Genomic DNA, 17,594 nt, shown 5'->3' on the forward strand with positions numbered 1-17,594 from the left:
TACAGGTGGGAGCTAAATAATGTGTACACATGGAAGTAGGAACAATGGACAATGGAGACTCAGAGGGGTTGAGGGATGGGAAGTTGCTTGGTGGGGACAATGTGTGTTGCCCCAATGATGTACGCACTGAGGGGTCTGACATCACTACAGTGCAATATATCAATTCAACAAAATTGCACTCGTACTCCATGAATATACACAAATAAAAAATAAATGAGGAAAAAAAGATTTCATTTGTCAAAACCCATAGAATGCACAACACAAAGAGTGAACTCTAACGTAAGTTATGGACTTTGGTTGATAATGATGTGTCAACCCTGGTTCATCAGTTGTAACCAATGGACCACAATGGTGTGGGATGTCGGTGGCAGGGAGGCTGTGTGTAGGGGGAAGTAGGTATACGGGAGCTCTCTTTACTTTCCACTCCATTTTGCTGGAAACCTAAAACTGCCTTAAAAAATAAATTTTATTAATTAAAAAAATCACAAACTGTTCCTTAGAACTACTGAAGCCAGAATTTGCATTTCAAATAAGTATCATAGGTAAATATTATGCTCACAGAAGTTTGATAGCTACTACCTGAAAATTATTATTTAAACAATAATAATGATAAAGCCTGCTGTAGGTGTTCAGCACCTACACCTGGTGGGTGTGCATTAGCTGAGGAGGGAAGGGATACACTTCAGAGTGTATCCTAAGAGACAGCCAGAGAGAAATGGCTTTTTGAGTAATGGGGGAAGAGTCCCCAGGATTTATTTTAACTTCTCATAAAAATTTTATTACATGTATTTGACATATGGCTTTTATTTGCTATGTTTATGGTGAGGAAAATAAAGATGTGTTCTGACCAAAACACAGGGACCTCTAGCCTACTAGCACTAAATTTTTATCACCCAGTATATGAACTAAAGTGATCGTATTCTCCTACATTCAGGGGATTCTTGCCTTTATTGCTTCTTCTTCCTGGGCAGAATCTCTTCCCTCCATAGTTCTGAAGGACACCTCTCACAGATGTTTTTACGGCTTGGGCTTGTTTCTCATCCATCTAGCAATCCAGTGAGGGGATTCCTAGCCAGGTCAAAAATGGGTAACATTGCAAGGAGCCACATTTTCATCAGGGGAACGAGGGCTCTGCTTGGGAACTGCCATCGAACTTGCAGAAACAGCTGCACAGTTTGAGCTCTGTGGATGGCCAGTGTTGTAAAGGAACAAATAATGGGCATATATGGCATAATATAAAAAACAAAGCAAAACCCCTAACCAACCAACCAATCAACCAACTAGCCCTGAGCAGTCTTTTTTTTTTTTATTTCAGCACCTTGCCCCCCTCCTGACCCCCGAGTCAGAGCTTCAAGTGTGTCCATGCCCTAGATGGTGTGCATCGCACTCATTATGTAGGTATACACCCATCCCCCCCAACATCTGCCTGACACCTGATCAATGTTATTCCTAAATGTGCTCTTAGGTGATGATCAGTGCTGAGCAGTCTTATATTTAAAAATATGTGTAATGCTACCAGATGAAAAAATTATATCTAAGCACGTGGAGGAAGCAATCTCTAGATCTTAATGAGGCCTCCCTTATGACTTAGTATTGTTAGGAACAAAGGGAGACATCAGGGCAAGGTAGCAGGGGCATGGGCTCTGCACCACATGAATCGAGCACTGTATACGTATTTGTTAAATAAAGTCAAAGTGTCAAAAATAACAACAGTTACTATGTGTTTGGCATTGTACGGACAGTTTACATGCATTATCTCATTTTGTTCTCACAACATCTCTATAAGGCAGGTTTTATTAACGTCCTTGGACGAGCACACTTAGGTTTGCCCTGATTCACAGAGCTATCAGGTAGTGCTATACAAATCAGTTTCCCAAGGCTGGCAGAGAGCTCTGTTTCCAAAAAAAGGCAGCAATGGAACCATATTAGAGAGGTGATTATTTGGCCTATTACTGAGTGAAACTTAACTGTACATTACAGGTTACCTACTGATTTTTAAGTATAAATCAAACTAGTGAGATGCTCTTTATTTCCCCTTTCTGTGCTCTCAGCTTTCTCATCTGTTAAGCAAGGGAGTTGGGTGACTCCCTTGGTTCTCAACCCTGGTTACCCATCAGAACCTCCTCAGGAGTTTTTCATGCCTGGGTCCACTCCATGCCAACTGAATTAAAATCTCTGGAATAGTTTTCAAAGCTCCCCAGGTGATTATAAAGAACCAGGGTCTTTCCGGCTCATTGCATTTCAACATTCCTTGAACTTGATCTCCAATAGAGATGAGAAGAGACAGTTGGTTTTATCATCCCTCAGTTATTACAACCCCTGTGTTATTAAGCCCACCACTAAGACATCCCCCCAGGCTGATTAAAAAAAAAAGTGCAGCTTCTCAGGCTTGTAGAAGACTTCCCTGAAAATGGGACTTCAAGACAGCTTCAAGACGTACCCATCTGCATAGCATCTTTGGGTCCCACTCACTAAGGTCAGAAAAGATTGTCAACTGCATTTCTCCTACCTAGATAGTCAGAGAACATCTGGTTCATTTTGTACGTTGGCACTGAAAGGCCAGTTTCTGGAGAGGAACTATCAGGCCAGCAGATGGAGGTCACTCACGTAACTTTTTCTGGGCTTGTCACCTTCTCCAGGGCAAGGGACAGTTATTTTAGGCTTTCTTTGGAGAGCTTCGTCCTTATGAGGGCTCAGGGTCAGGGCATTCCTTTCAGCGGCTGCTGTGGCCTCACCTGCCTGGGCTCCTCTGGCGACCTACCTGTCTGGTGGCTCTGTCAGAACATATGTTGGGGTGGCTGACACTAACACCACAGATGCCTTTCTCCCAGGCTGAATTCTGCCCTCCAGATCCCTTGACAGTATCATCACTCTCGCTTTCGTGGGCTTTGACAGTACATCGACTTGCAGACAGCGTTGCATGACAGTTGCCAGAATTCTCATGTCACTTCCTGATTATTCTAGGCACATCACCAAAGCTGACATGATCAAGTTAACTTAGGGAGAGGATATCTATTGGGCCAAACTTATTTTTCTTCCCATCAGATTCAAGGCCCTGATTATGACTACAGTAAAGCAAGAAGAAAAAGTCAGCAGAATTCATAAATATAGCACTTGCCAAATATCAGCTGGCCGACCGTCTGTAAAGGCATGGTTCAGGAGTGATCATGTTGGCAGTTACAAGTAATTTCTCTCCAATCAAGTTTCTGGAGTTCAGATTTTAAATAGCCTGTTCTAAAATTAATGGTTTAAGCAATAAGAGAGGACTCCTTGCCCCCATCATTCTTACTTGTCCCTACTACAAATACACATTGTGTTGTGTTACATTTTTCATTCCTTCACAGTTGTGTCCTCCTTTGTTTTACTAGTAGATTCTCCAATTTTTTCCCACAAGCTGATTTTTTAAAAAGCCTCCCTGCATATGAAACCTTGTATGTTCAATTGTCCTTGGGAAGCAGTCTCTGCTTATTATAGCATCACCTTTCACTGGTGCTGGAGTAGGTTGGCTGCTAGGGAAGGGCATTCGCTAATTTTATACAGAGGTGGCACCAAGAAGGCCTTCCTGAAGCCATGGATGTCAAAGCAACGTTACTACTCACAAAAATTAATTCAAGATGGATTACAAACTTAAATATAAGGCATGAAATTGAAAAAATTCTAGAAGAAAACATAGGAAAAACTCTTTTAGACATCAGCCTAGGCAAAGAATTTGTGAGTAAGACCCCAAAAACAAATAGAGCAACAACAAAAATAAATAAATGGGACTTAATTAAATTAAAAAGCTTCTTCAGAGGAAAGGAAATAACCAACAAAGCAAATATAGAACCTATAGAATGAGAGAAAATATTCACAAACTATAGATCTGACAAAGGACTGATATCCAGAATCTACAAAGAGCTCAAACAAATCAGCAAGAAAAAAACAAACAACCCCATCAATCAGTGGGGAAAAGATATGAGAAGAAGTTTTTCAAAAGAAAATAGGCAAATGGCCAACAAACGTATGAAAAATGTTCACCATCACTAATCATCAGGGAAATGCAAATTAAAACTACAACCTTACCCTTATCAGAATGACTGCTATTGAAAAGTAAAAAACAAAACAAAACAAAACAATAGATGCTGGCGGGGATGCAGAGAGAAAGGAATGCTTATACATAGTTAATGGGGCTACAAATTCATACAACTTCTATGGAAAGCAATATGGAGATTCCTCAAAGAAATAAATGTAGACCTACCATTCAATCCAGAAATCCCACTGCTGTGTATCTACTAAAAGGGAAATAAGTCATTTTATCAAAAAAAACCCTGCACTTGAATGTTTATCACAGCACAATTCACAATCACAAAGATGTGGAATCAACATAAGTACCCTTCAATTCATGAGTGGATAAAGAAAATGTGGTATATACACACTATGGAGTACTACTCGGCCACAAAAAGGAATGAAATAATGTCATCTGGAGCAACTTGGATGAAACTGAAGACCATTATCCTAAGTGAAGTATCTCAGGAATGGAAAACTAAACACCATATGTCTCACTAATAAGTGGGAGCTAATAGATGGGTACACATGGGGACAAAGTGATATAAAGGACATGAAAAACTAAGGAGGGAGGGTGGGAAGGTGCGTGTGGGGTAGAAACCTACCTACTGGGTACAATGAACACTATTCTGGTGATGGGTACACCAAAGCCCCTGACTAAAGCATTCTAAGAGATATCCATGTAACAAAAACACTTGTATCCCCTTAATTAACATTCTGAAATTAAAAAAGAGAATCTTAAGAGTAAAAAGTGAAATTTGCAGGGTTTTTTGGAGGTCATATTTTGTGAAGCAGTACCAGAAACAACACGTAATTCTGCAAGCAGCTTCAACATTTACTTATCTCCGTGGTATTTCAGTTGGCACTGTGTTATTAGCCACCCTGCAGATGTTAATAACAACTATGTGTCGCCCTTGCCAGGGCCAAGTGAAGTGGCAGGTTACATTTTCATTGTGTTCTTTGACTTCACAATGGAATCACTGAACATATAGCAAGAATGTAAACATTTATTCTGCCAAAAATTTTATGTACATTAAAAAAACAAATAGGAGTAGGGAAGCTGAGACCTAAGGAGATTTAGCCAGAATTAAACAAAGTTTTCTATGATCTGGGGCTCTATCCACTATCATGGTGCTCACATGAACATCACATGGCATCAGAATCTACTGAGGCACGGGGGCTTCCCTGCCATGGGCCAGCGTTCCTAACTCCCACCTATTCCACCCTTGGTGGTGTGAATGTAGGAACTCTGACAGCGCCCATCACCAGGCAGGCATACATCCGAGGCAGAAAGCATCCCAGGAGTCCTAGAGCCCTTGTCTTTGACCTTCATCTTTCCCTTCTAGTTGCTCCTGTGTACTAACAGGGACCATAAAAGAGTATTTAATGTGTTTACTACTCTGAGAGCTCTTACTGCCCTCAGATCTTCTTTTTAAAGGACACCTCTGAAGATGTTCCTGGAATTGGAGTATTGTAGAGCTGGGAACCTCAGATGCCACTGGGATAAGCCCTGTATTTTACAGACCAGGAAGATTAATTCTGCAACTATTAAGACACCAGTCCGGGACTCCTCAGCTGGTGGCAGGGATAGGACTAGAACAGGGCAGCTTGAATCCAAGTGCACATTCTCCCCGCTATACCACACCGCCACTCACAATGGGGCCACGGTGTGGTGTGATACCTAGAATCAAACTTTTGAAGGATTTCTCAATTAGTTATTTAAGTAAAATGAATTTATTTTAACTCCCACTACTATAGCATTAAAAAGAGCTTAAACCCCTTAATAAATAAATGGTAGCTGGAGTCACAGCTTGATGGATAATCACATTTTCTCATTTGCAGTTTAAGTGCTAGAAGACAAAGTGACTTTAAAACTGGTCTTGAGAGGACCCAATTATCTGATAAGCACTTCCAAAGACCATACACGCAAATGCAGAAACAGACCTCTTTATGAATGGTGCCTGACAAAGAAAGAGATATTTGTGGCATAGGAGCTCTGGAAAATGTAATTATTTATCCTTTGACAATTAATGAAAGAAATTGAAAATGAAGCTTTCATTTCAAATCCTTTTTATCTGGATGAAACTTTAATTTTACATAATTAAATTGACTTCACAGTTCAGTGTGTTAAAATATGCAATTAAGCAGCATATCGAGGTTAAATGCCTACTGTTCTTGGCTCATTTAGAAATCATGCTGCTGAACTCCCAAACAATACCTGCCCAGCCACGGTCATCCCCGCAGCCAGGGCGGGCTGGTCCCCCAAAGTCAGAGCAGGCAGCTGAGTTTTCCTTGCACGTGCCAACTGCTCGATGAAGTTAGCTGGCTCTTTAATGAGGTTTCACTTCTCTTTGTTTTTCAGTGGAGTTTCGTTTTTTGGCATGAAAAAATACTCTGGCACCTTTGATGGAGTGCCATAGATGATTAACTTTATCTCTTATAGAGGAAGACAACACTTGCATCTTCAAAGTTTTCGCCTTTTGTTTGTTGAAAGTATGTTAAAATTCCTTTATTTTCTCTTTTCACACTTTATGATAAATTTCAGAGGAGACCTCTTTCAAATGATCTTTGTGCTCTCAGAAAGGAGAGACTTAAGAAATGTTGTGGGAGGCATTGGAGGGGGACCCAAAATGAGGATTGGGGTGAGTTCACTGGAAAGGTATCGTAGGAGGTAGCAGTCTGAAGAGGTGGAGACTTTTATTTTTGTACCACCCCCTTGTTTTCTCTTTGAATAGCACCTTTGTGATGACTAATTTATGTGCTCAGTAGCATCTTATATTCCCTTTCATCTGAAGACTCTGTGAGTGGAGCATAGTTCAACAATTAGAACTGAGTTTTTCCCTTTCTCTGATATATTTTAGAATTCGTGCAATAGTGATTTTTGTTTTATCCATTGGGGTGGTTGTTGGAAGTACTCATGGATCTAAGCAATATCCTTGTTGTAATGACACACAGAAAACCTGAATCTAAATGGTAGCTTCTCCAGATAAACAGGGAAGTGTGTTGCTGGATTAGTTACAATAGCCACAAAAAGAACAAATGATCATGACATGAAACTGACCACTCAAGAAGAACTTCTTTGAATTGGGAACATATGCTACAATTGCAGGCTAATTCTCTCCATAATGCTCCTGCTATTTATTATAAGGTGTAGGTTGATATGATAATTGGCAGACCATAAAACTGGAAGAAGGTTGTAAAAGACACTGCAGTGTGTATAGTGATATACAGAGTATAGTGACATAATCTATATCAGAAGGTATGAATGCTTTGCTCTTTAGAGCCAAGGCTTGAGGTATGGCATTGCATTCTTCCATGACACCAGAAGCCTCCATGGGGTTAATAAATTCTTCCAAAATTCTGAGCAAGCACTAGCTTTCCTTGTCTCACTGTATCATCCTAGAACCAAAAGTAGGCCTTGGCTACTATAGGATATCTCGGTAGTTTTATCAGAAAAAAATTAATGGTGAAAAAGAATGTTTTAATAAGTGAAAAATTATATGAATGCATCCATGCAAATTGTAAAAGCACTCATTTATATATTGATTATATATAAATTGATTATTTCAACATTACAAATTATTCTTATTTTTTTGTTAGGCCCAATCTCTCTTCCCTTAGGCCCTACAGAAGATAACATCGATGACATTTAGTTTTGGTTACTGCAATGTACCTGAAAGCCGTTAAACTACTGTTTAGTGAAACTGTGTACACCCACACAACATAAAAAATCACTGATTCGTCTTTCCTCAAACAATCTGACTTTGGAGGTGTCAACATTCAACAAGTGTTTATATAATACCAAACAATATAGGCTACTTTGTGTAGCAACCGTCAATCTTGTACCACTTCTCAGAAACATGCAGGTTTGATTAAGTTTTATACAAGGCATAGAAATCCTGGTCTGATTTTGCATAGACTCTACTGTATGAGCGTCTGATATGCTGCATAGTAGAGCTGTTTACATCTTCTCAGAGTCTCAGATTGCAGAATTTCAATTGAGAAATAAAAATGTGGCACAACTGAAATGTTTCATCAAATGTGGCTCTCTGCTGCTTGATTGGATCTATCTGGTTTGATACAGATGAACTGCTACTGATTTTGGTACCTCAGAACAGCATGGAAGAAACTATGGTGACACATGCAAATGGAGAAGATGATGAACACGACAAAATCATACAAAGATAATCCCTAAGCCTTATACTGGCCTCTTAACCTTCTTTCTTGTTAAACATTTTACCAAGGTGTTGCTAATATATCACTGAGTGGACATGATGCTTTCTTTAATGAAGACCTAGACAGAAAGGATCAGACATCAACATTTAACTAAATCAACCAGAAGAAGAGACTCATTTTGTAAACTGTGGAGCATTATTCTATAAACCTGGATGTTCCTTTCTGAAGCGTGAATTTAGGGGAATTGTCACTTTTACATGTGAGTATGAGTTAGAATTCTCAACCGCCAAGTTATTACCCTGCTTTTCTTATCTTTTGCCTTTTTCTAAAATTTTTTCTGTTTTGTGGTCAAAGGATGTCTGCAATGTTAAAGGTTCTCGATATATTTTGAGCTGCACAGGGAAAAAATAGCATTCTGGTCTATTATTAGGTGTTGGTGGAAATCAAGCATTTGCAGAACAAAGTGGTCTGGTCTTAAATTCATCCTTTTGGGAAGGGTAACTTGTTCTAGTATGTAGCTATTCTTATTTGAAGTGAAATTAGCTGGACAGAGATCTGTGTGCATCTAATAAGCCCAAAGGCAACAGACAAGAGCACCTAATTAATGAGAGCAAATGTGAAAGCACTAAATCTGTAACATAAATAAAAGTGTAATTATCTTCAAATCATCCTTTTCATCTAAAAAGGGTAACTCTGGGAGGGAGGCAGTTTTGTTTTTAGGAAGTGAAAGGTTACTTTTGTGTTTAGAATACTTTTGATAGAACTAAGTAAACTAATCTGTGTTCTGTCTATAAATCAAGGAGATAAAGTGTTTGTGGGTGACTGCTGCTCTCCTGGGCTGCTCGGTTTTATGTCTTTACAGTTGATAGTTTACCTGCATAAACAGTGTGGTCTAAATATAAAGCTCGCTACGCTGTTATTACATCTGACATTCATGTAAACACTAATGTGTGCTTATATTACCTGTCGAAGCAGTGAACGTTTTTTGAAATTAGCACCTACTTGAAATAATAAGCTAAATCTCATAATTCAAGGATGGATTTACTTCCCAATTAGGAAGAAAAGCTAGAAGAAGGAGCCACTCAGCTGAAGGTACTGATGCAAGCCCAAAGAGTTAAAGATAACATAAAGATAAAACAGTTAAATGAATCTTCTAAAGCTATAACAAAACAGAGACATTACCATTTTATAACCCCAAATTGGTTTAGAAATGTGGAAAAAAAATTAAAAGATTCATCTTCAGTAATGACTTGCGACCTCTTATTCGCCCACTGTAATATATGCATGTATCATTCACTAGTCAACGTCCTATTTTCTATCTTAGTTTCTTTGTGTTTCAGAGGCAGTTTCCCTTTGAAAAGAAATCTGAGGACTTCTGATTACCCAGATAACACATTTAAAATTCAGCTAATGAGATAACTACTGAAATTTCTAACTGTAACTGCTGGGGCCAGTGTTACTATTTCCTTCTGAGAAGTTGAGTCTGAATTCAAATAAAAATATTGTGAGTAGTTTAATAACGATGTTTATAGATGGTTTTAGAGATTCTCCAGGCAATTATTTCAACCTAAAAAGTAGCTGAATACATAGAGAGGAAGCATTTTCCATTCATCCAAATAGCCGCCCCCCGGCCCCCAAGTTACATCATAGACAAAAAGTTCCTGATGGCAAAACCTGAAATCAGAGGAGTGAGGAAGAAACTGGAAAAATGCATTAAAATAATAACAGTGGACTCACGGAGCCTCAGAAAGATAAGAAAGCCCCCAAGACAACAGATAAGTCAGTGCCTCAGAAAGGTGAGTAAGTATAATACTATAATTGTGTAACTTCTTGAGTTGAGTCTGGGAGAAAGTCTGTAAACTAGACAGTATTAACAGATGCAGCCAATGAGAGCCACAGGGAAGCATTAGAACTTGATGGGAAAGAAAGAAGAGTACCATTTTTGTGCTTGAGGCATCCAGCTAAGGGTTCCCTAAAGCCGTCTTACCTTTGTTTTCTGCCTTCAGTTCCTCTGCCATCAAGCTGTCTTGTCGGTTTCCAAGCACAAATGCTAGAAACGAGAGGATCAGGGCATCCAAAATCCCAATAATAGCCAAGATGTACGCCCAGCGGACTGAACAAGCTCCCAGAGTGTACTTGTCTGTCTTTTCTCCACACATCCGTTTGACCTCATCTGAATCCCAGCCATCAGGGAAAATCATACAGCCAAGCACAAGGCAGGCAGCTTGGAGAGAAAAAGAGGAAAACAAAAGAAAAAAAGAGAAGTTAACACATTGTATTTTAGCAAATGTTTCTATTATTTGTCAAATCACTGTTTCAAATTCTTCTCGATTTAAAGAATAGCAAATCTCACCACTGTCCCGCTCTGAGAGAGAGAGAGAGAGAGAGAGAGAGAGAGAGAGAGAGAGAGAGAGAGAGAGAGAGAGAGAGAAAGAGGTTTTCCTTGTTAACTTAAAACCCCCAGCACTCTGCAGTGAAAGGTACTCTGGGAATGCGCTGTACAGCGAGTCCAAGCATCCCAAGAAAGGTTAAGTAGGTTGATCTATAAGAAAATATGAAGATATTGAACTTCTGTGTGCACCTGTAGGAAGGCATCCATTGCAAATCAGCCATAAGGAACCATACTCTGTGGAATAACAATTCGAGGCTGGCTTTGAAGGGCCATGACAGCAGCCAGAAAAGGTATTAGGGTAACATGGAAAACACTGGAGTGTATTTTGACTTTAAATCACTGTAAAAAATAGTTTTACACTGTAATCTCTCCCTTTCCCATACACATTCACACACAGAAAAGTTTCTTCTTCTTTTTTTTTGGCTGGTGCAGATGTGGAGAAAGGGGAATATAAATTAGTACAGCCCTTATGGAAAACAGTATGGCATTAAATCAAAATATTAAAAATAGAACTACTCTATGATCCAGTAATCCCACTACTGGGTATATAGCCAAAGGAAATGAAATCAATATGTCAAAGAGATATTTGGGCTCCCATTTTTATTGCAGCACTATTTAAAATAGACAAGAATTGGAATCAACCTAATGTCCATTGACAGATGAATAGATAAAGAAAATGTGATGTTATAAAGAAATACTATTCAGCCATTAAAAAGAATGAAATCCTGTCATTTGCTGCAACACGGACAAACCTGTAGGACATGATGTCAAGTGAAATAAGCTAGACACAGAAAGACAAATACCACATGATCTCACCATATGGGGAATCTGAAGGAGTTAATCTCATGGAAGTAAAGAGTAGCACAGTAGTTACCAGAGGCGGGGGAGGGAGCGGGGAAGGATAGGCAGAGACTGGTCAATGGGTACAAAGTTACAGTTTAATAAGAGGACTATGTTCTGGAGTTCTACTGCACAGTAGGGTGACTATGATTAACAATATTGTATTGTATATTTAAAAACAGCTAGAAGAGAGGATTTTTGAATGTTTTCACTATAAGAAATGATAAATGTACAAGGTGATGAATATGCTAAAAACCCTGATTTAATTTTTTCACAATGTATATATAATATGTATTGAAGCATCACATTGTACCCCATTAATACGTACAATTAGTATGTGTCAATAAAAAAGAGAGAAAAGTTTCTTGAAGCTATACTTATCACATGCAAGGAATGCTAATATTTTCCATTCTGTTCTCCATTTGATTTAATTTTTAAAAAAGCTGAAAAAGACTGCAATACGGTGTGGTACCACAGAGCTTTTATGGAAATTAAGAATATTATTTTCATGTGGGAATTATATGAATACTTTTTTAGGACTATGTTACTTTGAAAATTCAAAAAGATAAGTAGCTGCTGTTGCTCATATTTTATATTTCATTGAATTGTTTAGGGGAAAAGGATCATATTTTTAGGTTACCCAGAGCTTTTTGAACAGGTGGGTTTACTCACTCATTTACTCATTCATTCAACAACTGCTTATTGAATATCTCTTATGAGTATTTTCTGTTCTTGATGCCAGTGATACAGGGATCAAGAAAAGAGACATGGTTTATGTTATCATGGAGCTTATGTTTTGCCAGGAAAAGATGCAGAAAAATGAGTAAGCATATAAATAAAATAGTTGTAAGCTGTCATAAGCACTAAGTAGAAAAGAAACTAAGGGCTCAGACAGAATAAAGAGCAGAACTTCTTTAGAAAGGGTGGTCAGGTAAGGCCTCCTGAGGGGGTGATACTTAAGCTAAGGCCCCAAATAGACAAAAAACTAGACATGTGAAATTGGCGGGAAAGATGTTTCAGGGAACAGCACATGCAAAGGTCCTGGGGTTGGGAAGAGGCTTGACGTGTTTGAAGAGCTATACGGAGATCAGTTACTGTTTTGGAGTCAGTGATCACGTTGAGGTTGGGAGGTGGGCAAGGGCTATGCATCCTGGCAGGTTACTGCTTCCAGGGTATGCAACTTAGGAAGATTGTTATGCCCCAACCAAATCAGAGTTCTGTGACTACTGGGGCCAGACAATTCCTGAAGATGGCAACAGGAGTTGCCACATAACTCCTGCCTCACCATAGCCATGTTCTGTCTGAACAAGACAGAAATGGACACCCGCCTTCTTTTTCAGCAGGTACACGGCTCTACAGGGCAGATCTGAAGGAGACAGAGACCAAGAGGGGTGACAAGCAGAAAGATTGCCTGGGAGAACTCTGCTTTAGTGTTCTGTGTTATTTTATAGAACGGTAGTTCACAACTTTAGCTCATACTTGATTCCTCTCTATTCTTTGCCCCACATCCCAAGTGTTGCCATGCTTCTTTTATCTACCTGTGCAGTGTCTCTGCATAGATAGGTATTATTGACACTTCCCTACTTTAGGCCTTCGTTATTTCTCGAACGGAGTCCTAGCTTCCCTCTGCTTTCAGTTTGCCCTCACTCTAATCCAGATTACCCATTACTGCTTAGACCATGACACGCAAAAATTTTTGCTAGTTCCCTACTGGGTGTTGAAGAACAGGCAGGCATCTTAGTCGCTTATTCACAAGCTCCAGAATCCAGGCCCTACTGGCTTTTCCAGTCTCCCTCCCCTTTATACTCTCTACTGTACTCGGTCGAATCTCACATGACTCCAAGTTTTTGGATCTCTCTGTTTTTTCTTCTGCCTTGAGTATTTGCCATGACTGTCCCTAAATGTTCCACTGTTATGTATCTTTTAACACTCAAGTCATACGCAACATCCGCCACAAAGCATGCCATCTCACATTCTTCTGCACCTAGAATATTCCCCTTCTCCAAACTTTCATAGCTGTTGACTACACCTAGCTTAGGGTCCTCATTGCTTTTTACATTGTTATTATTATTTACTTAACAGTATTATCTCAATTAGCAAACTTTAAGCTTTCTGAGGAAAGAGTCTTTGGTCAGCCATTGTATTCACAGCATCTAAAACAGTGCCTTGTACATAGTAGGCACTAAAATACATTTGAATGAGAAAATGAATGATTTAATGAATTATAATACATAGACAATATACTCTAAAATATATAGCTCATGGAGGTCAATATCACAATCACTGGAGATCACAAATCTAATTAAAGATGGGTTCATATTTAGGTGACGTGTAACAGAGATAATTTTGTCAAACTAGGCAACAAATTACAAGTACTTGGGAGGGTAATTTTTAAAAAGTGAAGTTGGCAATTCAAAAATATTTTCAAATTCCCATTCCCTCTGTGTTTGCCAGCAGTTAGTACCCAACATGCTTTCTAAGGCATTGTCTAGTGCTAACAATCTGTGTATTTTAAAAACATGTATGAAATAAAAAACAAAAATAACAACAAAAAATGTGGTTTCTAATGAGAAAAATTCATTTTATTTGGGAGGATGTGGAAGATCTTTGAATTCAAACTCTAGTTCAAAAAATATCACTAAGAATTACTTGGAATATTTAAAAAATATTCTAAATGCTTTTTTACATATTAAATAATTTTTATTTGTGAGAAAATTAGTTTCTTGAAAAAAGGAAAATCAAAATTTTTTTCTTTTACAAACGGGAATTACCTGAATAACTTATATTACAGCTTCAGCTAAACTTAATAGAAATCACTAAGCAACACAAGCTCAGGCAGTTTATTGAACATTACAGGACGTCACTGGAACAGGATGTTTGTGGAATAGGGATGTCAACAAAAACATCTATTCTCAATGTCTTTCTGTCTTGACGTTAGACTATCTTAAAAGTTTTCATTTCTGGAAACTCTGAGTTACAAAATGGGGTAAAAAGAGTAGAGGTAGAATTAACACTCTGAAATTAAAACCACAGGAGAATATGAATGGCAACCCATTGTTCCCTATTTTCAAAGGATATGACTTTCTAAATTGAATTTTAAGTGATGAATATGAGAAGATAGATGAAATAATCTACAGCAGCATTTTATGCAATGGATATTTTGCTGGAAGTTACAAAAACAGAATTTTTTAAATTCAATTTTTATTTTCAACAATCCAAAGGAGTTGGCTATTTAGTGAAATCTTAAATCCTGGCCATCAAGGTCAGAGTTTTGGGCTACTGGAGAAAAATGTTCATGCCCACCTGGCAAGGACCTCAAGTTTCCTTCAGGCTACAGGGCACTGCAGTAAGTTCTTCTTATTTGTCTTTTCTTAAAGCAAAAGATTTAATCTCTTTCTAATTTATCTGTTTTGAAAATCTAAATGGTGTATGGTAGGTGTAAAAACCCCCCACAATTGTATTTAAAAGCCTTTAAAACTGTAGATGGCCATTGCATAACAAAAGTTTTATTTTCTGACAATCTATTATATCAAAATATACATTTTCTTCTCCTCCTATCCAAAATCCTCCTACTTGGCTGTTTTGTTCTGTTTCTGAAAGAGGTAGGCCCCGAAAAGTTTAGTATATTTAATTTAAGCTATTAAAATAGTTTAGGCTCTGTTGGGTTCTTTGGAAAGGCATGACTATTAGGTTCTACATTAATGCTTGAGTGCTGTAATAAATTCTGTTTTCTGGCATTCTATTAACCAGAATCGTATCAACCTGCATGATTTGTATAGCCACTGGAAACTAACAGCTGTTCTCAAACCTCACTAAGAAGTACCTGCAAGATCCCAGGCTAATGTCTCAGTCAATGAAAGATTAAGTAATATTTCTCTTGGCTTTATAATTAATTATTTCTAATTCTTTACTAATTGATCATCCTTTAAGATGTAGCACCACCACTACAGTAAACATTAGAGTATACAAGGCACCGGAACATTTAATTAATTTGGACATTCTATTTCCTGACCACAAGGGATAGTGGAGAATTAGTTCCGATTGGGCTATTAGCCAAAAATGGGTTTCTTATTAGGATATCACCTAGGAAATTACTAACTCCCTCACAGCTATATATGCCTTCATTTTGGCGGCAGGTTTTCTGGAAGTATATCAGAGAACATTCTTGAATGCTAAAGAGAACTGAGAGCTCATAAGCTGGAGGTGAGCAGAGAAGAATGTTGAAAAGAAACCCATGGACTTATTGAATGCTACCATGATACCATGACATCTTCTAATACAGAATACATAACAAAGGTGTCCTTGTGAGGACATCACCACTGATTTCAATTTTAGGCAAGTTTCAAATGGCTAAGAAATGTTCACATTCTAAAAGGAATCTCTGTGTAGAGGTTACTGACATGCACAATGGGTTCTTCTGAAATAGTGTTTCCCCAGAACCACTAATTGCCCTGGCATTTTTCTAGCTAAAGAGCTGAATGTAATCTCTGTGGAGGAAACATCCTTAGAAAAATCCACAAACCTTTGTAATTGAGTCTTTTGCCAAAGGAAAATGAAGCGAGATGAAAAAAGCAATATGGGGTTTACAACTTCGGTTACTTGGCCTGCAGATATTGCTGGTCTAACTCTCCCAGTCAGGGCTTTTAACGTTCTGAACCTGAGAACTGCTTATTTTTTGAACAGGAAGAGAAAGTCTAAATTCATTCTTTAAAAAGTCTATGCACTGTTGCACAAAAAACATGATAAATTGCCTCATGTTGCCGAGGCACTCAAGGGGAACTTGGTGGGGAAAAAAAAAGGAATGTGCATTCACTTAACTCTATTAATTATTCAGGCATACAGAAGTTGAAGAAACTGATGCCAGCAGAGTCTGCCAGGCTATGGAGGGGGAACTTTCACACAAGGATTGTCACTCTAAACACCTGGTAAAAAAGATAGACGGCTTATTCCTATAGCTTCTTCATCATCAATGGCTGACAAACTTGAGCTATAATATTTATACCTCTAGCAAAGGTATAATATTTACATCTCAGTGTACTTCTGAAATGAAGTTACTAGACAATCCAGGACATGAAATGCTGTGGTTTAGAGTGTGGTGGAGAAAACACATTATGTCCTGGTAAATAGTGGCCTTAAACTCTATTAGTATAATTTTATGGGCATTTTAAATTGTGGTGGTAATATAAAAGATATATCATCCCTTAGAAAGGTGAGGGAGAAGAGAAAATATAAACCAACACCAGGCTCTCAAAAGAGAAGAGTTAGAAAGTTGTGTCTGATGATGACAAAAGTCTCTCTACTCTGCCAAAATACTCAGCCCTAATTTGCCTGAGTAAAGGGGTCCATTCACTCATCTATACATTGTGCTGAAGAGCTGTGAAACGCTGGGCCACAGCTGTAAGCAGACGGTCAGGAATCCACCCACGCCTGCATGTATGAGCTACAGAGTTAGCGGAGAACTATCTGTTATAGATTATGATATCAGACAAGAGGAATATAATTATGTAACATCACTTGCTAACTTACCCAAATTTTGAGGGTTAACAGACAAATATAATAAAAATCAGAATTCAGAACTCAAAAAATTAAATGTAGTTCTGATCTCTAGATCCACTAGAATCCATCTAGTGGTGGATTTTGATATATATCATGGGTCTAATCATGTTCCTTAAAATCCTGATAATGGTATAGTTAATAATAATGCTTATCATAATAATAGTGAGTATGTATTCAACGCTGACCATGTGCGGGGCATGCTTTACATGCATCATGTCATTTGATTCTCCAGTAAAGCTAAGAGAAACATGAGAACACTTCTTCCCGACTCCTTCAATTTCCACAAAGGGGTATTTTTCCCTTAAATACTCTTGGCCCCTTTCCCACTCCTGTTCCTCTCCATGGAGGTGGAGTGAGCTGCCTGATGAATGTCTGGGGGAGAGGAACGGGGCAGACCTGCCCATGCCCTTTGCCCTGCTAAGGTAGGGAGCCGTGTGCCCCCACAGAGGATGCGTGCTGCTCCTCTGTGCCGCACGTTTCGCACAGGGCAGGCCGGTGCTGCCTAAGACTGGGAAGGTAAGTGTGCCCAGTTCTGGGAGTGCAGACTAGGAAGTCCTTTTGGCTGATAGCGCCAGAGCCATGCTCT

At 38.7% G+C, this 17,594-nt stretch overlaps 1 protein-coding gene across 1 annotated transcript in view; it reads right to left on the reverse strand.

The window, feature by feature from the left end:
- Positions 1–17,594, reverse strand: part of LHFPL3 (LHFPL tetraspan subfamily member 3) — a 444,944-nt gene that overhangs the window by 117,700 nt on the left and 309,650 nt on the right. The window contains exon 2 of the mRNA XM_045564639.1: positions 10,208–10,444. Coding sequence (XP_045420595.1) covers positions 10,208–10,444 — 237 coding nt within the window. The remainder of the gene's footprint in view (positions 1–10,207; positions 10,445–17,594) is intronic.

The sequence above is a fragment of the Lemur catta genome, chromosome 11 (assembly GCF_020740605.2).
Source record: "Lemur catta isolate mLemCat1 chromosome 11, mLemCat1.pri, whole genome shotgun sequence".
Taxonomy (NCBI): Eukaryota; Metazoa; Chordata; class Mammalia; order Primates; family Lemuridae; genus Lemur; species Lemur catta.